A 25,172-nucleotide genomic window follows, 5' to 3' on the forward strand; every position below is an offset into this window, starting at 1 on the left:
ATTTGCTGAAGGTCTTGTTCAGAGGCTGCCTATAATCCAACATCATCTGCATACATAAACTTTGTAGATATGTCCACTCCAAACTATCCGTTAATGTAGTTATGACCAATATGAATATCAGTGAACTTCAAGATGATGCCTGATGCACACCCACTGCTACAGGGAAACCTTGAATCTGAACACTTAGTACTTGTGTCAGAGGATGCTTGTACATAGTCTGCATTAACTGTACCAATATTTTTGTGACTTCGAACCATCTAAGGACTGTGCAAATAAGTTTACTGTGATGCTGTCAAATGCTTTCTCCAAGTTTAGGACTGCCCAGTTGGACTAGTTCCTTATCTCTAGCTTCCTCTACAAAATCTGTCTCACTGCAGACATCGGTTCAGTTGTGCTGTATCCTGATCTGAAGCCAAACTGCTCATCTCCCATCTTACTGTACACTACTCTACTATGTGCATTAGTTTATCAGTCACCTTCTCTAGCACTTTCATGCAATGTGACAGGGATTTGATACCTCTATACTGCCAACAGTTCTGAATATCACCTTTGTTTTTATACACTAGCTCTAAAATGCTTATTCTCTAGTCATCTGGGATACCTTTCTCTCCATACTACAAGTACCCTCCAGAGTCATGTCTCCCCTTTCTCAGCCAACATCTTGCTCATACTTGCAGTGACCTTATCTAGGCCTGATGGTTTCCCTTAGTGCTGTTCTTACTCCTACATTTAGGGTGGGCTCTTCTTCCTCTTTCATCATAGACTTTGTATGAGACATGCGGCAATGCGATCTTTGCTGTGTTTTCTTAATGCTGAAGCTGCTGGAAGTACTCCTTCCATCTGCCTTGGATGTCTCGGACACTAGTGAACAGGTTGTTGTTGACATCCCTTATGAACAATGACTTATGTAAACATACTAGATGCTTTAACAGGGCAAAGTAAACAACTGAAGATGAAATAGCAAGTGAAGCCAACGTGCTGGACATAAAGTAAATGTTAAAATCATAAGATGTTGGTAATAAAATGTCAACTAAGGAAGTTATATAGAAGATTCCAAGCACACAGGCTCCCAAATCAACTACTCAAACCACAGACTGGATATCTGCATTTATGAACAATAAGTTGAGTGTTGGTAACTGTAAAAATGCTAAATTTTTAACTTAACCACTTAAAAGGTAAACTCCACCCTCAGTGTACATAAAATTATGCCAATGTTATTATTTTTACTATATTATCACTTGGGTATTGCTTTATGCTTAGGAACCCTTCAGTAAGTTTGTTTTTTCCCTATTTCTACTTGTTGTCCTTCCACAGATCATGAAGGTCCCATCACCCCACCCCCCCCCATTAAATTGTGCATTGTTTCGGAAAGGAACTTCTCTCAACCTGCAAGACCCTAGTCTAGACATCATAGCTTGTGTAATTTTCATGGTTAGCTATTGCCCACAAATTTTGCGTCTTGAATGTTTTTGGAGGATTCAGAAAGTGAGTTTACAATTCTGCAGGACTGTACACAAGTATCACATACCAAAACTATACAGGATTCATAACCATGGCCAAACTTCCACAATTATCAATTTTTTTAACATCAACATTTACTTTTAACAACAGCTGCTACATATGACAGGACTTTTAAGTATTACACTTCTAAAGTATTAGCCCTTTCTGTAGTATTACTTTGAGGTATCCTTCTAACTAGCAGAAAGAGGGGAGGGGAGAGGCAGCCCACGACAATGCCTTCCTTGTTCACATTTATGTCCAGTCTTATTACATTTCAAACTATTTGCTCTTACAGTTTGGATAAATAGCTTCCACCATTAGTCAAACACAATTCAGAAAAAGTGACTTACTTATTCCTCTTTTTCTTGGTCATGAACTCTTTCATCATAGATTCCTTGTAAACTCTGACAGCTTCTCAGGCTGAAACCTTTTGAAAGTTCTGCATACTCAGCAACTCCACTCAAGGATTTGTTTCCCATCCTGAGACTTCCTAACACTACAGCTCTAGCTTCCCATTTGTTACATTTCTTAATGAAATGCACAGTTGACAAGATGTACAACTCTACCTAATTCTAACATATTCCTTCTGTGTTTTAGCAGAATAAGAACAAATAAATAGCTTGCATCTAACTTACAACTATCCTAATCATATAACCATTCATTTGGCTGGCAGTATTGCATTTCTGTTCGGAGCTAGGCATTCGTGAGTATCTCTCAGTGAAGTTCCTGCAATGGACTCCTGCATGTGATCAGACCTCTCAGTGAGCCTTTTCAATTATGCCTCCTTCTTTTAACTAAAGGAGGTCGTCAGGCTTATTGAATCCTCTTACATTTTAAAGATGATGCCACAGTGTCTTTATTTTCCAACCTTTTCAAGCAGTTCTCATTTCTTCTTCTAAATATTTTGAAATTTACAAGAGAAATTAATTCAGATGTTTCTGAAAGTATATAACATAGTGTTTTCAATACTGATAAACATTTTTAGAAATATAAGACTTGCCTTTAAAGAACCCAGTTATGTTTTTCTCTTAATTGTGGACTTTAGCATCAAGGTAGCATAAAGGGGTAAAGTCCTAACAGTGATGCAGGTGACTGGGGTTCAACTACTTTCTTAGCAATCTGTGGTTCAATTACTTTCTTAGCAATCTGTGGAGTGGCAGGAGGAGGAGGAGCATGCGTACCTTGGAGAGTGGGCTCACCTGGCTGCTCCTTCCATTACATCCTTAGTTGATGCTGGGGACAGATAAGGGGGCATTGTCCTAAGTGGGAATAGACAGACAACATTGGCTGAGTCACCATAGATGCAGAATATGTTGCATATTTCCATTACATGTCTACCCACTGGACGTTTAAAAGGCAGTAGCTCATAAGAGTAAAGTTGAATAACGAATACACTGTCCTCAGTCCAACGCAATCTATATTGACCTGTGCACACGTCTCAAGTTTGGGAAGAAAAGTAAAGAAATATGGACATTGTCCCCAGCCTCCAACACAACCTACAATGACATTCTGTGCACAGCTCTTAAAAGGGATGTTTTAAACTACATGGTGCTCAGGATAGAGGCCACTACAAAGCCTGCACCAAAATCCACTTATACTACAATGGAGTACGAGTGCCACTATGCCCCCAGAAGCTCTGGATATTCAACAATGTATTTTATGCCTTACTGCTCTGAAAGATGAAAAACTCTGTAGATCAGAAGAGGATCACTTACTCTCATCCAGATACCCGCCCCACCCCCAACAAGCAGTTATAGCCACTTCTGTGTACAATGCAGACATATGACTGCAACACAAGATGGCCACGTAATGTAGTTCACACAGAAGTATTCCAAGTTGCTTTGCACATTTTGCATTAGTTCTGCAAATCCAGAATAATGAGGACTCAACAAAGGTAAATAGTCATCTTCCTCTAGAAACAGCCTCAACAATTATAGCTCCTTTTCTGTGCATATCTCATAAGTCAAGTTAAGTAATCCATCAGTCACAAAAATGGTTACTAGTCTTGAAAGCCAGATGGGTGCTGTTTAAATTCAGTAAAGAACAAGAGGTCAGTTACTTTCAACAGACCGCTCCAAACCCCAGTCAGCAGTTATAGTTCTGTGTGCACCTCAGACAACTTTAATTAAAATAGTGTTCATGTTAAACTGAGTAAAGAACAAGAGGTCAGTTACTTTCATCAGACAGCTCCAAACCCCACTCAGCAGTTATAGTTACTTGTGTGTGCACCTCAGACAACTTTAATTAAAAATAGTGTTCATGTTAAACTGAGTAAAGAACAAGAGGTCAGTTACTTTCAAAAGGCACTCCAAACCCCACTCAGCAGTTATAGTTCTGTGTGCACCTCAGACAACTTTAATTAAAATAGTGTTCATGTTAAACTGAGTAAAGAACAAGAGGTCAGTTACTTTCAACAGACAGCTCCAAACCCCACTCAGCAGTTATAGTTACTTTTGTGTGCACTTCAGACAACTTTGATTAAAAATAGCGTTCATGTGTTGTATTTCAGTTTTGTCAACTTCCATGCAGAAAGCAGCCATACAATAAAGTATTCCAATTTGTTTCACAGAAATTATATTATTTCTGCAAATGCACTTTAATCTTCCAAAACCAGACAGTAACTCTTTAAACAGAGAAAAACAGCAAAATTATCAATTACTAGCTCCCATCCCTGTCTAGAAGGTATAGATAAAAATGACATCCATGTATTCCATTTCAGCTTTGTTCAATGGACTACTTTACTATGTGGCTATTGTTACCAAGTTAGTTCACATAAATCACAGTAATTCTGCAATGAGTGACAATCTTGCAAAGCCAGACACTGACCCTAAACTGAGAAAACAAGTGGGCAAATTACTTACTAAATAGAGCTGCCACCCTCACCCAACAGTTACAAACATGATAGCAAATGTGTGACAAGAGTCGACTAGCAAGGTGTGCATAGCAGTGCTATATGCTAATGAACATATAATAAACCACGCTAATGCACCAATTCAGAAATGTTTAAATATCGTGCCGCTGTGCCTACTCTACATATGAACATGAATAAATGCCAGTGTTTGGCCAAGTAAATCACTGAATTATGTTAAGGGCTGTGGCAGCCATAGCAACTGTGTACCTGCCTGATGTTCTCATTGCAGATGCTATGCATGGTGGTGCACAATGCCATCTCTGGTGACATGAAATCATCAAATCACACATCATTTCATGCCTTCTATGATAACAACATAGTGGACTGGTCCCACATTACAATCACATCAAGCAACAGGTTGTGACACACGTCATTTTTCTGCAGCCCCATGGGATTCTTGTAGTACATATCCTATGTGTTGCTTTGTGTATAATAGCCATACACACCTTTCAGCAACATACTGGAGACACAATAGGGGTATCCCAGGCTTCTGTCTCCAAAATATTTCATCAGTTCATTAATACCATGCTTCATTGAATGGCCCAGTGGTGCAGCTGTAGCACTGTCGCCTCACAGCAAGAGGTTCTCTGGTTCGATTCTCAGCTGGAGTTCCTTCTGTGCGGAGTCCGCAGGTCTGCCCCTGCATTTGTGTGGGTTTTCTCCAGGTACTCTGATTTCCTCCCACATTATAAAGACATGCTTCTGGAGCATTTCTCCCCGGCCTCCACTGAAAATTGGCTTTGTTCCAAGTCGGACTTTCCTAGTAAACAAATGTCAAATAAATAATAAATAAAATGTGTAGTTCCCACACACAGCAGAAGAGAGCCAAAACCATCTGGGAGTTCTATGACAGCCTGTTTTCTTGAGGTACAGAGGCAATAGACTGAACTCACCTGCTAAAGGAAGGCGGTATGTGAACTGCAAAAGTTTCACTTCCTAAACTCCAGGTGGTTTGTAATGCACAAGGTATCATCTATAATGTGCGTGCTGGCTACTCGGGTCGTTATCACAACTCTCACGTATGGCACACTTGTGACCTGTACCAGCAGTTTCTGAGGGCTGACTTCACTCACTGCTATCTTGCTGGGGATGTTGGATATGCACAGAAAAGCTGGTTTAGACCAGCATGACAACTGTGTACTATCACAATCCAAAAACATTACAGAGCATGTGTTTGGGCTGCTGAAGGGATACTTTGTCTTGATTTTCCCAGTTGTTGCCCTGCAATACAACTCCATCACTAGTGCTAAAGTACTGACTGTGTTATGTAATGTTACACAATGTTATAATAAGGAAGCAGTTTCAGCAGGGTGGCTTCTCACAAGTACGGTAGTTCCCAGCACAACAGGCAGCAGAGGCTGAGACAGGCAAGGAATCAGAGGGGGAAGCCAGCTGCATGGGATGATCATGCCAGATGTAGGCAGGCACAGTTTGCCATGGCACAAGCAAGGAGGCAGCACATTACACATAGCTTTGCCACATAACTTTACAAAAGTTAAGCAGGCACACTGTAGTCAAAATGATGCATACAAAAATACGACTGTGGTTACCAATACAGAGACTGTCCGCACTGTGCATCAGGCAACCCAAGTTACTATGTACAAAGGGCATGTTATAGTTATCATGTTTTGCATAGGTGGTGAAGTGCATGTCTTTTACCGGGAAGTATGTGTGCGAGAGTAAAGAGCTAACTAAAATGAAAAAAAAAAGTGCCTTTTGATGACCTGTCAGAACTAGATATGGGTGGTAGTTAATGCTTTAAAGGGCATGGGTCACTGTATCTTTGTGAGGTTCTGGGTCATATGCATCTTCAGAAACAGCCCCAGCAGGTGTTACAGGATGGTGGCTTGGCCCACAGGACAGGCGCAGGGCATGCAAGGCCGAGTTCAGCTTCCCTTGCACATCTCCACACAAGAGCGGACTCTGCCAGGAGTTAAAATGACCTTGGCAAGATACTTGTGTGCTGTGTGATTTAGATATAGACACCTGCTAGCAGATGTGACAACATTATGACAGCCACTACCACGGGGGTGACCTCTTCCAGCAATAAACACATCCACAACAGATGTTACAATGGAGTGCTAGGACCGCAGGAGATCATCTCACACCGCCATTGCCATGTTGGCTAACATCTGTGGCTGTAGCTGAGGACAGTCTGCAAGGATGGCCACTCGCTTCTGTAAGATAACCATGGGAAGACAATGCATGGTCCACGGAGTCCTACATTCAATCCCCATACACTCCTGTAGGTCGGTATACACACCCTGAATAACCTTCACCCATTTTGCCATGGCTCTGATGGCAGCAGCCTTGCACACCCTGAATAACCTTCACCCATTTTGCCATGGCTCTGATGGCAGTAGGCTATGCCTCCATGACAGCCTTGCATATACATTGATTGGCAGCTACTGATGCACCAACCTCAGATAGAGGGTAGCAACGATATGTCCAGTGAGTACCATTACCAACCCCCTGCCAAGCCCAACAGTGTAATGGACAGACAGACATCATAGAGTACTCTTCCATCTTCTGCAGTGTGCCTTTCAACCAGTTATCTTTCAGATGGTCATACTTCATGGGTGTCCACAGGCATAGAGTCTGTGTCCATATTTTGGGTGGGGCTGCTAGGTCACACTCCCTGTATCCAATACATTCTCTGCACTGCCTGAATGTGCCAAATCATCCACACTATTATCCAACAGATAAGGCAGTTCAATATTGTTGGTGTCAGATGAAGAATCACCTGGAAAAATACCAAAGCAAAACAAATACAATGTACATGGGACAAAGCACCACAACTACATGTGCACTGTGCATGTATGAAAATATGCTAACAAACAATACACCTAGCCATACCTTTTGCAGACTGATATTGAACTTTGACCCCTGATGTACCTGCATGCCATATGTCAGACAGATCGTATAAACTTTACCCTGACTAATATTCAAGGAGAAGTTGCAGCTGTTAATACTGTCAAAAGGAATAAACTAAAACAAAAACACCTCCGCTTGCATTTACCATGAAGGGTCTCCTCCAAAAACACCTCAGTACGTGTCGTGACACAAAAATGTGAGCCACTGATAAAACTTGAAAAACGATAAATTTAATAGAACACCAAAACAACAAAACAAACACGATGGGATTGAGCGCGCTTTCATCTATCACATCAAGACTTCATCAGAATCCGTTGTATCCACTGTTAACTAGCCTTAAATACAGTTCTAATTAATTGGTTAATTGATTGAATGCCAACCAAATTAGTGTCCTATCATGTCAATACATAATACTGTATCAGAAATGTAAAACCTTGTCCAAAATATGCACATTTAATACCAAATATAAAAACTGATCTGTTAAAACAATATATATTAAATTAAATATATATAAATCTATAAGTATATAAATAACTCAAAGGAACTTTCAATCATGAATACATGTGTTAAAATAAATAATGAATAATGAATAAATAGTTAATAAATTCCAAAATGAATAAAATCAGTATATATAATACATAAAATAACACACATAGAATAACACACATACAAGTGCTCCAGATGTCATCCAAAAGTATGTAACACCAGATATCAACAGGAAAATACATAACCCACCACTATCTGTATGTAGGTTTCTATATATGTGTATATATACAGGACATTTGTATACACTACGTATACTGTTATTGTATATATAAAAATAAAAAAATGATGTCTATAATTTTATATTATCAGGACAAAAATCTTTATAGATCCAACAAACCCGTTCTAAACCTTTTAATTATTTAACTCAGTTTAGGGTTATTGGATAAAAGTTTAAGGGCAGGTTTTATGGAGAGGTGATCGTTCATCCCATAGGAACCACAGGCATCAAGCCTGAGTTGCCAGATCATTTCTCTGTATTCAAGTAGGGACTCCCAATCACCTCCCCTTTCATTTCTTGTAACCTCTTCAAGAACCCAAAACTTGATGTTGGCTTTTTTACACACCTCTGTGTGCCTAAAAAGGGCGTTGTTACCATTTCTTTTGTTTATATCTCTTATATGTTCGTAAACCCTTTGTTTTAACTTACGCTCGGTTTTACCGACGTAGTATTTTTCACAGGTTAAACATAAAGCCAAATAAACCACCCCTTTGGTGTGACAGGTGTGGTAGCCCTTACTTTTCAACTTCAAGCTTAATTTACTAAGCCAAAGTGTTTTTTCCCCCAATATAAAGGTACATTGTCCACATCTACCACATTTGTGAGTCCCCACCTTTTGTTGTGTTCCACTTCCACAGGGGGGCTTCTTCATCTCAAATAATTTTTTAAAATTATTATTCTTCCTGAACCCAAACCTAAGTGGTTGTTGAAAAATGGAGACATCAGTGCTAATATGGGAGAACATTTTCCACGCTTCGTTTATGCCTCTTTGTATCCAATATATCCCTTTATAATAAGTCAACATCAGACGAGGTATATTATTATCATCTGTATTGTTAATCTTTGACCTAGAAGGAATAATCGTTGCCTGTCCAACGTCACAATGGTTGTGTGTCAGTAGTGGCTTATACTGAATGTACAGTTTTCTCAAAACTTCACGTTTAACATTCTTAATTAATGCAAATGGGTAGCCTCTGTCCCTAAAAAACCTTTGTATTAAATCCATTTCCTTACCGCATGAACCATCTTCGCTGGTCATACGTGAGGCCCTGATCATTTGACTTTTAACTATATTTCTCCTAAGATATAAGGGGTGGTCACTTTCAAAGTGTACATAGGAATTAGAAAAACATTCCTTTCTAAAAACCTTAGATTCATATTTGTTACCCACGTTATTCTTAATGATAGTCACATCTAGGTAATTTATCTGTTCTTTACTGTATTGAAAGGTAAATTCCAGGAAAGTGGTAGTTGTGTGTAGGTAATCAATAAACTCTTCCACTTGCTCAACGGTCCCTTTCCACACCAAAAAGATGTCGTCCAGGAACCTGAAGTACGTAATAACATTTACCCAAAAATCTGATTTGAAAACATATTCAAGCTCCCAAAACAGCATGATAATATTGGCATAGGTGGGGGCACAGGCAGACCCCATAGCCATAGCTGTTAATACTGTGATATAGGAGTACATACTTGGGACATTTTTAATTGATACTCGGTGGGGCCTCTCCAGGTCTACCCAACATCCTGCTAGTGCACCATGGGACTCTGCGGAAATGATACTGTTTTTAAGTGAGGCAAGGAACTCCTCAGTCTCCACAAGGGGAGGTTCAGTAGGTGGCTCACCACCTACTGTCCTTTGTTCCTATGGCAGGACCCTATGCTCTGTGGAAGGCAGCTTGCATCATATCTGTCACTTTGTACCAAACCATATCATGTGCCCAATCCTGGTAACCCACAGCATTAACACTGTTGACAGTTTCTCACCATACATGGTTACAGAAGGGCTAGTGAGTGGAATGCATTGCAAGGAGCTACCAACCATGGAGACAGAGGGCCTCTAGTACTATCTCTGCCACAGCCTTTGTAAATTTGGGCTTAGAGATGAACAAAGAATCACCAGCAGATGCATTAGCCTTCTTCTTTCCTTGTTTTTTTTTCAGGTATAGCTCTGTTGTTATGGAATTAATAGCTTTGTTCCTGCATGGTCCTTGCAAATACTTTCTGCTACTATCCTAGTACTTAATCTAGTATGCTATAGTTGGGCCTGACAGATACATATCTGGATTCACATTCTTTAAGTAAATGTTAGGCATGTAGGTGTACTAAACATACATTCCTCAAACACAATAACAAAAGTACAACTGACCAAAGGTCATATGATTACAGTAGTACGGTTACAAATATTTGTGGCTAATGACATATGTGTAAGGCACACAACACTGCAAAATACTGAACATTACTTTGAATATGGTCTCTGGGTGAGTCTCACATCTTTGTTAAAAATCCTGCAAGTTACTGCACCAAGTAAGCATACAATATAATCATTGAAAGAATTTGAGCAACACATTTACAAATGCTGGCCAACTGTCATCCCTTCTAGGCCCCAGGGTGAAGAGCACACAATTTACTACAAAGGAATGCATGCATAAAATAATGCTCATATAAGCAGGTCCCTCTCTCCACTCCAACAAATATTGCAGTAAAATCAGTCAGCAGCATTCAAAGCCCAGTTAGTGTGGTTTTCCTCTGTAACACAATGAGAAACAAGGCTTCTCATCATGTTTATATTGTGTAAAACAAATCCCCTGTGGGCAAAACGGTTATGCAAATTATGGATCATCTTATTAGTACTTCGGAATCACTCGATTTGCATAATGAGCACACCTGGCAAATACTGTGTAGATTTCTAAACCATCTCATGCACATGCCTAGACCCTGCTGTAAGCACAGCGCACCACAGGTGTGCATAACAGATTACAAATGAGAGGACTGTCATCTCATACTTAGCCATCTGAACATGGAGTCACTGTAGAGCACAAGTTCTCAACATCCTACTGAGGGGTGGAGGACAGTAATGTCTTGCACCTTAAAGTGCAACTGGAACCATAATACAATACCAATATTTTCTGATTTTATCACTTTTCCTACATATGGGATGCCCATCAATGGCAGTCATTGTGTGAAGGATGGGACACATGAGACCAGGCTGGGGCATCGATTCTCTGACATATTTCTCCAGAAGGTCTTCAAGGTGAGATGTTATTCCTGGAGTACTAGAGACTAGTGCTCCCTTTAGCACACAGAAGTTGTATGAGGAAGAGTCTAAGATTATTCTGGACATTCTCTGAAGGACTATACCAGGCCACAGCACAAGACTGATACATGGAATAGCTTAGATAAGGATGTCACCCATGCTACTGGCATCCCATACCTGAGATTGCAGTCATCAACACTAAAGTGACTTAAAGCAATGCAATCCAGACCACCTTCACCAATGGGAGGATGAAGTTCATATGTGGTCATGATCTCAGTACTGTAAGAATGACTTATGTCACCTACCCAAAGCAACTGCCAATGTGTGCCATTCACTAATGCCAATGTATTACCTGTTTATGGCTCTAGCATAAGAAGACTTTAAAAGGAATCAAGAGGCATAAAGAAGCAGACTAAAACACCCAAGAGAGCACCAGGGTCAATATCCATGCTGTCAAGCAAATGCCTTTCTTTTTATAGTTACAAAAGTAGGCATTAAGAAAGAAGTATGAATTAAATTTAGTTTTCTGATTGAGCAAAGTTATTAGTGTGTTTCTGTATACCTTTTTCAATATTGCTAAAAAAAGGACCTCCTCATGTTAAGTATGTGCTGTGAAGTTAGGAGGATGAATGTGGGTTTATTCCTCACCCCCAGATCCATAAGTACTTGTTTACTGGACATTTCACAATAGACAACACTTGTACATCACCCATTATGCAAAATAAGTTAATTTTCAACATGTTTATATAGTATTTGTGCATTATTGTCAAAAAGTAAAACTACCTGCCTTGGACCACATGCACACAGTTGGTCTTCCAAAATAATCTATCTGCCTGACTACAGCAGGGTGGCTTTTTATTATTTCCTCTTTGGAACATACTATTTATAATCAAAAAGTCTGATGACATTACACTGAATGAAAATGGATTCTATTTAATGATATCATTAACAACATAAGTGGAGAGCACATTTCTTATTGTCTGCAATCCTTCTCTCTATCCTTTTTCTTAGATAGGTTAACTTTATTTACTTCTTTCTATTTCTGCTACTATTATATGCAGTAACACAGCAACCTGCACCAAACCCCCCATCGTGACCTGTTGTCCACTAGAGGGGCTACAGCAGTGCACCCACCACCACCAGTGGAAACACTCAGGACATCTGGGTCACAGCCTGCCAAGGATGCCTTCACATATCCTGCCCTACCTGTACCACCTGTGTCAGGTAGCCCTGCACCGGCGAATGGTACAGTGGTGCAAACTAGTAGAATAGAAGTGGAAGTAAAGGTGACAATGTTGTCACCTGTTAGAGCTTGTGGGGGAATTCATGAACACGAAGTTGGATGCCCACGTCAACAGGACAGAACACATGCTATGGCAACTCATGCAGTCACATCCTGCTCAAGACTAAGGCAGGACCCACTGGTGACAGTACCATGGGTAATAAATGATATCCCACTTAGTCTATATTGGCAGACAATACCTCTGTACACCCAAATCCTATCCCCATCCTGGTGTTCCCCTTCATGTCCATGCCCACCCGTTAGTTTTACAGTTCTCTTGTCACCACTGTCTTCTCTCCATTTAACTGAGGTCACCATCACCATTGTGTCCCCACATTGTGCTACCTCAATCTGTTATGTTAGTCATCCTTATCTTTCCCCACTACCTAACTCCCCCTCTTACTCACATCATCCTTCCTGACTTCTAAAAAAAGCACCTTTCTCCATTTCTCCCACAAAAATAATTTCCCATCCATGCATACTTCTCAGCTTTTGTCAATTTTCATATTTTTGAGTTGGCCCTCAGAACATTTGTAGTTTTATGGCAAATCAGATCCTTCAGAGAATTTCTGGTAATTCAAAACAAAATATTAATCTATCCAGTACCCACCATGTACAGCAACTAAACTTGTATAACCTGTCCTTGATTTTGGCCTTTGTCCTAAGATTGGCTTGCACTTTGGCCAGTAATCTTGAGCTACAAAGTTAAAAGGCGTGTTTCTACCCCAACTCCCTGCTGCTCATTCCTCATTTGGTTACCTTGTGTTCTGCCCTCTACTTGCTACCCACTTTCATCTCTTTCCAATCCAACCATTTCCAACCTTTAATCTGGTCAAAATAGATTGCACCATATGCATACATACCTTGAATAGGGCTTCTAAAGCAATTTTTTGTGTTCATAATTTGCGTGATGGGTGGTGAGGGGTACCACTGACGCTCATGTACAACCATCAACAAATGACACTGCTTGTTGTCTAGCAATGATAAAGTCCAACAGTATCATATGTCATGTATATTGGCAATGTCTACCATCAGCTGCACATATGAGTTGAGCTCTGTTTTGTAGCAGTTTGCAGGGTAAAGTTTACATTCGTACTCAAAATGCTGACATGGCTCAATTTGTTTATTGCAGTGGGTAGAGATTTGGGTCATATGTTTGTTTCTCAAATTTATGGACCAAATTACGCACCTATGAGCCATTCCCCTGAAGCAGCTTTCCCCTGACATTGTCGGTATGAATTCTTCTGTTGTATACAAGGACAGGAAATAGATAAATCATGGGTTCAGTTCCCACAAGCTCTGCCTTTTTTCAATTATTATACTGCAAAAAGTGGAATCTCCCTGAAGTGTCTTTCCTCAAAACAGTCAGTATAGAATTCTTTTGGGGCATACCATGCTGAAAGATTGTTCGGAAGACTAGCATAAAATCAAATCATGAGTTAAATTCCACTGAGGGACGTTTTTTTTTTTTTTTAGTCAGTGTGGAAACAGAGCCACCACCTTAAGTGTCTTTTCCTGAATATTTCACTATTGTCCAGCTCAAATTCACCTTGTTATGGAGCTAAGTGTGTTATGCGAATGGAGACAGTTTATGGATCAGATCCCCTCACAGTTTTATATGTTCATTGTAACATTCATGTTATAACACAGGCATACTTACTACAACATTACACTGTTTGCACAAGTAGGATGGTACATCATCTTACATTATTGTATCCTGTATGTCATGTCTGAGTTTTACATAAATCTACATTCAAACATTGTCCGATCCCATTCTTCACTGTGTTTTCTGCCCCTTCTTTGGTTAACCCCTCTGTTTGCCGAGTTTTCTGTCCATTTCTGTTGACCTAACTCTACACTCCACCCCTGACCATCATTGACCATTTCCCTTTCATAGGACATTTCTCCGCATATATATTGCCTTAGGTTACACTAAAATATCAGCAGCGTAGCTTGGCTGTCTGTGCACGAGGATTCACAATGACTGCCATATGTGCTCTTGTACCTACGATGCTTACTGCAGCAGTTCATACTTTTATACGGTTGCAATACACCTTGTACTGCAGACATAACAGAAGCTTGTCATCATGAAAACAGCCCTGGTCACAAGCACATACTGTAAGTATCAAGGCTTGTTGAACAAATGATGTAAATAACAATGACTTGGCTGCAATACTGGATACAACATTCCAAGTTACCCAGCTATCCCTTCAGGTACATTTTCTTTTAAGGCTGATATTCAGATACTGTAGCATCTAGAGCTATTTTCCAGGTCAAGGTTAACCAGTTTATTACTCTGCCATCCTATTTGCCCAGGTCCTATAGTTACTGGTTATATAACTGCATCTCCGCTTTCAGAGCAGACCTGCCTTCGTTTTAGTTTTGGATTCTTTCTTTTTGTTTTCCCACTTCATGTTGCTGTTGTCCAACTGTCTTTGTTGTTCTATAGCCTCAGCTACTTTCACTGACTTTTGGAACAATTTTCACTCTTGTTCCTCTTGTGGAGCAGTTTTGCATGCCTCCAGCTCATTCTTACCTTATTCCTGTTCCCTATCCTTCTTTATAACTTCAGTTGAACCACTTTTTTCCCTTAACTTGACCTTCTGTGCAGAGCTGCATGCCTAAGCAGCGAATTTGCATCACTTTGTTAATATCCCCGTGTTACTTTGTGATTTTAAACAGGACGGAATTCTTACTTGTAGCAATTGGTAGAATATCCCAGTGACTGGGAACAATTCTGGGTAGTGCTCATTGTGGAAAGGGGGAAGACTAAAACGGAACAGACTGACTGGGGATTATTTATTATTATTAGATTATGAAAGGTCCACATGTCTGATTTACGATGGGCGCAGCTTGCTCACTGCAAAAGGCCTACATGCTTTAGAAATCAACTAAGATCATTGCAAACTGGGCGCCAAGGAGGCTAAATTCTCCTAGTATTATAAAAAAATAATGAGTGAAATCAACTATACATTCTTTTAAGGTTTTGTAATTTCTTTTTATTACAGAGGTGGTAAGACATGTTTTGGAAAAGCTTGTTATGCTTTTCTACACAAGGGGTTAGGGTTACCCAGATGGGATTGTGATCATCAGAGCCATTAAATGGACAGCACTGGTTAAGTGTTATGGAGGATTTATACAGGACCAAGGCCCCAACACGCAATCTTGTTCCAGGCCTAGAGGTTTGCATGCAGAGGTATCTTGGCAAAAAAGTAAAAGGTGTTATTTACATCTGTAGTATTAATATTTACATCTGTAGTAGTATTGTCCTTAATGCAGAGCTTAGTGATTAATACAGTAACAGTGCTGTTTATGCACAGAATGGAGTCAAGTTGTTGTACTTTATTTTTGATGCTACCAGCATTTAACAGAGATTCTAAAGGTAGGAGTTCAAAATGGTGGGAACTGTTGATCAGCGGATATGGAACATGGCTTTGTGTGATATTGGTAGCAAGTAGAAGAAACACAATTAAGTAGAGGTGGCACAGGGATTTTCCTCTGTTTAGCTGCAGGAACTAATTTTATGATGTGGGATGATTTGTTTACATGCAAGGATTCTGTTTATGTGTGATGGCAGACTTCAATGCTGTCTAGCAGTCTGCTTGGAACTAAAGTGGTATACTTTACGGAAAACATAACAGGGCTGGAAGTTTGTGCTAGAAGGTATGAGAATGGTAAGGCTGCAGTAGACTTGTTCCGAGTTAAAATATGTAGCCTAACAGAATGAGAGGAGAAAAGTATATATGAATCCCTTGTTAGGGGCTTAGCTTGAAAGGCTTTTATGGTAGAGAACTTTTTGTCAGGTACCAATGTTAGCAAGCTAGTAATGACTTATGACTGCTTGGTTAAAATTAGAGGAAAAAATAAGTCAGTGAAGGGTTGAAAAGTATTATGTATGAAAGAAATAAAGTACAGTGGGCTGGAATGGGGCTAGGGTACAAGACCAAAGTAAAGCCAAGTGCAGAAAGTGAACTGCAGACCTTACACAAATAATTCCAGCAAAACAACAAATCAGGAAAATATTATCGGACAGTTATTTCTAACAGATGATTAACAACTAAACAGTTTCATCTAGACCAAATAATTCAGGCAGGAGGAACATGGGACAAAACCACTCAATACACTCTGTGTCAGACCACCAAATAGATGATCACTAAAATCAAAATTTCATAAAAACAGTAACATGTTTTCAATACCATCCTAGCACAGTATAGCAAAAATTATTCTAAATGAATATCAGTACGCTATGAACTACAACTGTTAGAAGCACACAGAATTCTAATAAAGACAAAGCAATATGGAGTTACAATATTCTGCCTTAACAGTTTAAACAAACATCATAAAAGGTGACAGGCCTTTCTTAATGTTTGCTTAACATTTTGCACAGGAGACCTATTTATGTTGTTAAGAACAATTCAGGTACACATACGATGATATAGAGTAGCATTTTATTTTAAAAAGCTGCATATAAACTGCACCTTTCAGGCTTGGGTTTATTAGATTTCATACTGTGACTTTGAGAAATTACTTCAATGAAGCAAAAGTTTCTTTATCTATAAAATAAGGAAAAGATCTCCAACAGGTCACACTTTGTTAATGAAACATACCGGAGAAACAAACTACCAGTCTCTCGTGGGAGACTGCCTGCTCACAATGCGTTATCCATGGGGTACATGAGAATAAAAAAGGGGACATTAACTACCTAACCAACAAAACAGCCTATTTAAGAGGTGGCTATTTTATGCAGAAAAGGAACAGATGGCCAGTAGTGTCACTCAGTACAGGAAAGAAGTTTAAAAACTGAAAAAAAAACATGATGTTACAATGGGATATACACCTAAAGTAGCAGAACAAAAATGCTAACTCAGAGAAAGAAGTGCTTATGCTTGAGAAGATTCACTGCAGACAAGAAAGAGAAACATTACTTAAGATCATACAATGTCAGTGGAGACACATGTTAATTTTGTAAGAACCCTTTGGAATAGGAATAGAAAGACAGAGAGAGAGAGAGAGAGAGAGATGCTATATCCCCTCACCAAACAAGGGTGAAGTGCATAGTTGTGAATTATTCTGGCACATTTTCATATCATATTGATAACTTTCAAAATAACGAACTCGCTTCATAAGCTGGCTCGCACTTACCAACAGACACACAGGTTTCATAGTTCTGTACCATCACGTCCCTGTACAGCTCCTTATCTTGTTTCCTTAACATTTTCCATTCCTCTTCTGTGAAAGTAACTGTGACATCTTCAAAAGTTCCTGGTACCTGAAAGGACAAATAAATCCTCTTCAGTGTTTATTATATTCAACATATAATGTGCAGTCTTTCAGCAGAGACAGCACTATTTTTACTTTCTTAATTTACTGGGTAGGGGGTCTTTTCAGCTATAAGCTTGGTACAGAAAAAAGATAAAGTTATAGATCTGGTGAAGTAGCAAATCTGGCTTGTGGACAATTCAATTAGCACCAGTCTGTGCAGCCATATATGCAACTGAGAACTATTGGGGGACACAGACGCACACACACAGACGCACACACACAGACGCACACACACAGACGCACACACACAGACGCACACACACACACACACACACACACACACACACACACACACACACACACACACACAGACACCAATGTGATGCTTTGAAAGTTATACAAGAATCTAATGCTTCTTTGTTCAAACATTTGTTATTTGAAGTAGCATAAACCACATCACCGTAAAGCAAATCTGTTACTGTTGTGAGTGACCAGATATGATTCCCTGGATGTACAGGCCCGTAGCTCGGAGATACTTTGCACAGAGATAATAACCATCAGGGACACTGTCTTCGGCCTGGCTGCATGGGACAGAGGAATGGAACCCTTACTGTGAACTACATGATTGGGGTATGAACAGTGGAGTTGGCATCGGAGTGCGTCAGGGAGGGGTAATAATAATGAAGGGGAATGTTCCATTCACTTCCCCTATAGGAGAAGACAGCTGAGATCACTCAGGATGTCCACAAGGGGATGTGACTTCTCCATTGTAGACTGGGGATACCATCATCTTAGCCTGAGGGAAGAAGGCAGTGTTGCATACTGACAAAGTCCTCTGCATAAATACGGGAGGTCTGGGGTGTTTGGATGTACAGGCCCGTAGCTCGGAGATACTTTGCACAGAGATAATAACAATCAGGGACACTGTCTTCGGCCTGGCTGCATGGGACAGAGGAATGGAACCCTTACTGTGAACTACATGATTGGGGTATGAACAGTGGAGTTGGCATCAGAGTGCGTCAGGGAGGGGTAATAATAATGAAGGGGAATGTTCTATTCACTTCCCCTATAGGAGAAGACAGCTGAGATCACTCAGGATGTCCACAAGGGGATGTGACTTCTCCATTGTAGACTGGGGATACCATCATCTTAGCCTGAGGGAAGAAGGCAGTGTTGCATACTGACAAAGTCCTCTGCATAAGTACGGGAGGTCTGGGGTGGTCATCCCATTACATGACCCTTCTGCTGCACTAGCCAAACATCCATGGGGAAAACACAGCACAAGATAAAAACCTTTCAAACCACTCATATGATGGCTCCTCTCAGTCAACCATCACCCTGATGATAGGGAACAAATGGGTCAGTTGACGAGGACAGCACTGTTGATCAAGAGACCATGAGGGTGAAGAGTGCAACAACATGGATGCCTTTTCTGAAAAACAATCACCACACAAGGAACAAAAACAAAACTGTCATGCAAACTATTTAGTGTATCCTGATCTCACAGCTAAAAGGCTAGGAGATTCATAGCTAACAGAATATAAAGGTAAAATAACTGCATCATCAGTTGAACAACAATCCAGTAAACAAATACCAATGCACTCCAGCCTATAAGAAGTTTTCTACAAGATACAATGCCAACTAATTTTGGTACTAAAACCAAATGGTAATGAAGTATTATGTTTCAAAATATACTGTGAGTCAGTTTTCAACAACAAAAGTTTTCCCCACTGTCACCCTACTGTTAGAATATACTGTTAGTATATACGGCATGGAATGGAATTCCAGCAAGAAAGACATCAATATGGGTAGCTACAGCACTAAAGGGTGAAAAGTCCTCACTTCCCTAATGTGTTTTTGTAATCTAAGCTCAAATGTGTGCAAATCTTTCCCAATGTACCTTAGGGAGGGAGAACAATTACAACATATAACATACACCACATTACTGTTGTGGTAATAATGTCCATAATTAAGATGACATATATGGCCAATGATGTTCAGAAATGTTATATTTAGCCAACAACAAATGCACTTTTCATGGTCCAAATGTGTAGACATCCTTCATATTGCCCAGAGTTTGAGACTCCAAACTATTTGTGGACACATTACCATTCAAATTATGTGTTCAGGTGTTAGAGGACATCACCATTTGCAAATTCCCAATTAGCTCTGCATCTAACTTTTAACACACATCAGCTCCTGAAAATCCTAAAATATGGAGTAAATTCAATATGTGGTAAAAAAAGACTGTCTGAATCCTGCTGGGGTGGTACTGTTAAAATCTGAGATCCGAGATCCATCTTTACAGTTTGTCATAGCTATTACTTTGGAAAGACAGCTCTGCAAAAACTCACACTTAAGGTCTTGTGGGACAATATTCCAAAACCCTGTATTCAAGTTGCATTCCTACTCACGTATAATTGCACCCCTAGTGGCAAAACAGGTAGTAGGTGGGGGGATGCAAATTATCAGAAGCTAAAAAAAAATCTCTGCTAGTTTTAGATGCTGTTATACTACACACACATTAACCTATTTCTCAAATTAGTACAACATCTAAAAATGTGATCAACATGATTGTGTGCTGTCTCTGTAAATTACAAATCCACATTGTTTTTGTAATGACATAGAAAAAAAATCAAATTCAGAAAAAGAAGCATGATAAATAGAAAATTATCAGTTTAAGGTCAGTAATAAATCATATTTATCAAAGGGCAACTAGGAAAAAAATCCAATGATTATAAAAAGAGAAAGATTACCCTGACCTATGGCACTGAGGGATAAAACCTGACTGGGTTACATATTCAATTAACAGCATGATGATGGAGGGACCACACAGATAGGACTGGAGTGTGGGACAGACATCAGCTCAGCCATCCTTAGGGGTGGGGGGACAGGTACCCTGGCTCTTTGCAACATCAGCATGAGGAACCTGTTGAGCTCCAAGCTACAAGCTGTGTCTTGCTTGGTCAGTAGGCTGCCATGCACAGAAGTGAGCAAAGCAGCTCCCAAAGGCAGCCATAGCAGAACTCAGAAGGCTGCTGTGGAGTAGTGTGTTAGAGCATGCTCCTCAGGAGAAGAATGACAACACTAAGTCACACCAGTGACCCTGATTTCCTCATTGGCCCTGGATGTGGGTCAGGTAGAGCCTGGGATCAGTTAAGGTGGGTCCAGTAGACCCAGTAAATGAGAACAGCTGTTGGTAGCCGATGGCCAGATGCAGGAGGCTTAAAAGGAAAAAAGACAAAAATGTCAGCACATTTATAGTCAAAATCAGCCCCCCAATCCCCATTGCTACACTTATGTTCTGTAAAACATATTTTCTATCAGTACAAAATAATGTATCTCATTTAATGTACATGATCCACAATTACAATGTTGCCCTTTTTGTCAGATACCCTTACAATGTACTCATGTTTTGATTTTATAAAATCCATAACTACTGTACACTGACTAGGGATTCAATTACAATTCCTGGATTGGTTTAAAAATACTTTTTGCTTATTTTCCATTAAATAATTAAGGGATGACTCAATGTATTCCTAACAATGTACAGCAGTATGTGAGCTTGAATGTCTTCCTTTGTCTGCATATATTGTAGATGTTAAATTAGTAACATTTTTCTTCAAAAAATCACTGCTACAATCTAGTAGGTTGAAATACAGAATAGGTAAGCCTGTCTATACTGAAGTTCAAGTTGCATAAAGGTGAGAGATTCCTCAATAGAAGTCAGAGATGCATGTCTCCTAATGTCTCTCTCTGTATTAGAAAGGAGTTCTTCCAACTTATGATGACCCTTACTTTGAATTGGGAGCGACCCTTGGGAGACACTACAGAGGTTTCCAGGAATTCTGCTGTATCATGTAAAATCTTCACTGAATATGCTACAGGTAACTGTGTCACTAAGAATGCTTTTAGAGCAATGTGCCCTACAAGTCAAGATATGAACAGAAAAAAAAATGGCTTTCAAATGCTGAAAAAATGATTAGATTTGTGCAGACCTTAAGTTGTTAATGCTGACAGTGCTACTGTCACTGTGGTGTTAAACATACCTACAGCACTACCTATGTGGGTGGGTCTTATCCATTCAAGCTAAGATAACTTGAAAAGCAGACAGCTCACAAAAAGAAGTTATGCTCTTACCATAATGTTCCATGTGAGTTCATCTCAGCTTTGTTCTTACACGTGGGTTCGGAGCCGATCCATCGGCTCTGAGTCGGCCGCTTTCCAAGCTCAAGATCTTTCAGTAGCTCGAGGCACAGTACCTATTCCATGATGCTCTCTGACTAACCCTCAGATCTAGTTTGCTGAATTAATCAATAGAGGAAAAGCCTAACATACCCTAAATGTCAATATGTGTATATATAAAAAAATATATAAAAACATAGATGTACAGTTAACCACAGGAAGAAAGTCTAGTAAAGTAAAGGACAGTAGACAAACCAAATCCGACCTCCAGTCGTAACTGGTCTTCAAGAACCCGGAGGGGGATGGAGGGTGGGAAATGTAAGAACAAAGGCAAGATGAACAACTCACATGGAATGTTATGGTAAGAACATAACTTCTTTATGTGAAGTTGTTCAATCTCGCCGTTTGTTCTTACATGTGGGTAGCATTCCAAGCACCCGAACCCTGGGTGGCTCATGGGAGTACATTCCTGAGAACAGTGGAACCAAAGGAAGCTCTGTGCCTGGAGCACTGTCTACTTTGTAATGAGTGATAAACCTATGTGGTTTTGACCCAGTGGCGGCTGCACAAATGGTGTCCAAAGGCAAACGAGCTGCATGAGCTAGAGATGTGGATACCGCCCTAGTGGAATGAGCTTTCACCTTGTTTTCTAAGGTCTGATTAGTGGAAGAGTATACAAACTTTATGCAATCTGATAACCATTTAGACAAGGTAACTTTAGACACAGATAGCCCTTTTTTATCAGTGCAGGAGACAAAAAGCTGTTCAGACTTTCTAAAATCCTTTATCCTGTCCAAGTAAAATCTCAACTGTCTGTGGACATCAAGTTTATGTAGCATATACTCCATTTTATTAGAATGATGTCTGAAAAAAGTAGGCAACTCAATAGACTGATTCAGATTAGTCTCGGAGCAGACCTTTGGGAGAAAGTCTCTCTCAGGACAAATCCCTCCTATCAGGAAAAAATACCAAGTAAGGGGGCCTAATAGAAAGAGCTTGAAGTTCAGAAACTCTACAAGCTGAAGTAATAGCCACCAAAAATAATGTTTTCCAAGATATCAACTTCAAGGGGCAAGAGGATGCAGGCTCAAAGGGGGGAAGCATCAGCTGAGATAATATTAAATTTAGATTCCATGGTGCAACTGGTTGTCTGATAGGTGGCCTTAGGTGAGGAGTCCCTTTCAAAAAGGCTTTACATAGTCTGTGTGACGTAAGATTAGATCCTTCAATCTCCAAGTGAAAATTAGATATAGTGGCCAATTGAACTCTAATAGTGGCTACTGCAGCACCTTCCTGAAAAATCGTTGCGAGCAATTCCAAAACCATATCAAGAGGGGCAACACAGGGATCAATATCGCGTTGAAAGGCCCAGTAAACAAAACATTTCCATTTGCTACTGTACAGTTTCCTAGTGGAGACTTTATGAGAGGAAACAAGAATATGTTGAGCTTCAGAAGAAAGATTATATGACCTGGCTAGGTTGAGAAGTGGAGCAGCCAAGCTGTCAGTTTGAGGGACTGAACAGAGGGGTGAAGAACTCCTGATGAATGCGTCAGTAGGTCTGGCACTGGGTCCGGGAACCAAGGTTCTTCCAGTTGGTATTGGTGAAGAAAGGGGAACCATATCTGCCGAGGTCAAAAAGGGGCCATCAGAATAACTGTCACCCCAGAGTCCTTTGCTTTCATCAAGAATCTAGGAATCAGTGGGGTTGGAGGAAAGGCATAAAGGAGACCAGAGGGCCAATCATGCACAAGTGAATCCCTGGGACTGTCCGCTGGTGGAGGGTTGAGGGCTAAGTAGCTTCTGCATTTGACATTCATTGGAGATGCAAAAAGGTCGCAGCAAGGCTGGCCACATTTGCGGAATATCCTTTCCGCCACATTTTGTTTGAGGGACCACTCGTGGGGTAAGAGAATCGCTCTGCTCAGTTAGTCCGCTATCACACTGGATTTCCCCGGGATGTGCTTTGCTAATAGAAAGCGCCCGTTGGACACAGCCCACTTCCAAATCCTCAAAGCTTCTCGGCATAAGGGGTAAGATTTGGTTCCCCCTTGTTTGTTGATGTACCAGACTACTGACATGTTGTCTGTCTGAACTGCAATCATCCCTTGAGGTAGAGAGTCGTGAAAGTGCTGCAACACTAAAAGCACTGCTCTCAACTCCAGGACGTTGATGTGCAAATGACATTCCATCTCTGACCAGGTACCTTGGGCAGTCTTTCCCTGAAAAAGCCCCCCCCTATCAGGGAAGCGTCCGTGGTCACCATGGCTACTGGAGGGGGTAATATAAACTGTCGACCTACTGTCACCTGGTGGCTGTTCAACCACCAGAGAAGGTCTCTCTTGCAAGCATCTGTCAACAGAATCTTGAATGACATCGGGAGCTATTGGTAGGACCACTAGGTGAAAAGCAACCATTGGAGTATCCACATGTGCATCCAGCCCAGAGGAACTGCTATGAGGGAAGCTGCCATTGTGCCTAAGAGTTTTAATACCTGAGAAGCAGGTACTTTATTTTCTTGTAACAAGCATGACAGCTGATTTTTTAGCGAGGTGACTCTTTCTAGAGGTAATTTGACCATGGCGGTTGTGGTGTCTAGGTCTGCTCCAATAAAGGAGATATGCTGCGATGGTAATAAAGCAGATTTTTCTAAATTAATGGTTATTCCTAACGGAGGACAGAGATTGATGCCTGGTGGTGGCGGATAGGAGCCAGTCGTCCAGATACGAAAACACCCAGAATCCTAGATGCCTCAGGTGAGCCGTAACTACTGCCATACATTTGGTGAACACCCTTGGGGCTGTAGTGAAACCAAAGAGCAGAGCTCGAAATTGGTAATAACTGGCTCCCAGCCGGAAATGCAGGTGATCTCTGGATGGTCTGGCCATTTTGATGTGGTAGTACGCATCCTTAAGATCTAAACAGCACATCCAATCACCCGTTCCCAGGAACGGGAGTATTGACTGAAGCGTGACCATCCGGAACTTCTCCTTCTTTATGAATGCATTGAGTTTGCTGAGGTCTAGAATGGGCCTTCAGTCCCCTGTTTTCTTTGGAACTAAAAAGAATCTGGAGTAAGTTCCGGTTCCTATCTGGTCCACCGGGACTGGCTGGACAACTTTTTTTACTAGCAGGTTTTGGATTTCTGTGACAGCTTGGTTCCTCAGAACTGGGTGGGACATCTGGGATTCTTTTTGTGGGTAATGGGGGTTCTACAAAGGGAATGAGGTAACCTCTGGTAACTATGTTTTGTACCCAAGAATCTGATGCAATTCCTAGCCAGGCGTCTGGGTACAAAGCCAAGCGACCCCCGACTGCCTCCAGAGTAGGACAGTCAGGCCTCCTCTCAGGAGCGCTG

The 25,172-nt window shown here is 40.6% G+C and overlaps 1 protein-coding gene across 1 annotated transcript in view; it reads right to left on the minus strand.

Moving 5' to 3' along the window:
• Positions 1-25,172, minus strand: part of LOC122813870 (zinc finger protein 813-like) — a 324,891-nt gene that overhangs the window by 188,359 nt on the left and 111,360 nt on the right. The window contains exon 4 of the mRNA XM_044086409.1: positions 17,510-17,636. Coding sequence (XP_043942344.1) covers positions 17,510-17,636 — 127 coding nt within the window. The remainder of the gene's footprint in view (positions 1-17,509; positions 17,637-25,172) is intronic.

Source organism: Protopterus annectens, chromosome 10.part0 (assembly GCF_019279795.1).
Source record: "Protopterus annectens isolate FY-2018-M chromosome 10.part0, PAN1.0, whole genome shotgun sequence".
NCBI classification, from domain to species: Eukaryota; Metazoa; Chordata; order Ceratodontiformes; family Protopteridae; genus Protopterus; species Protopterus annectens.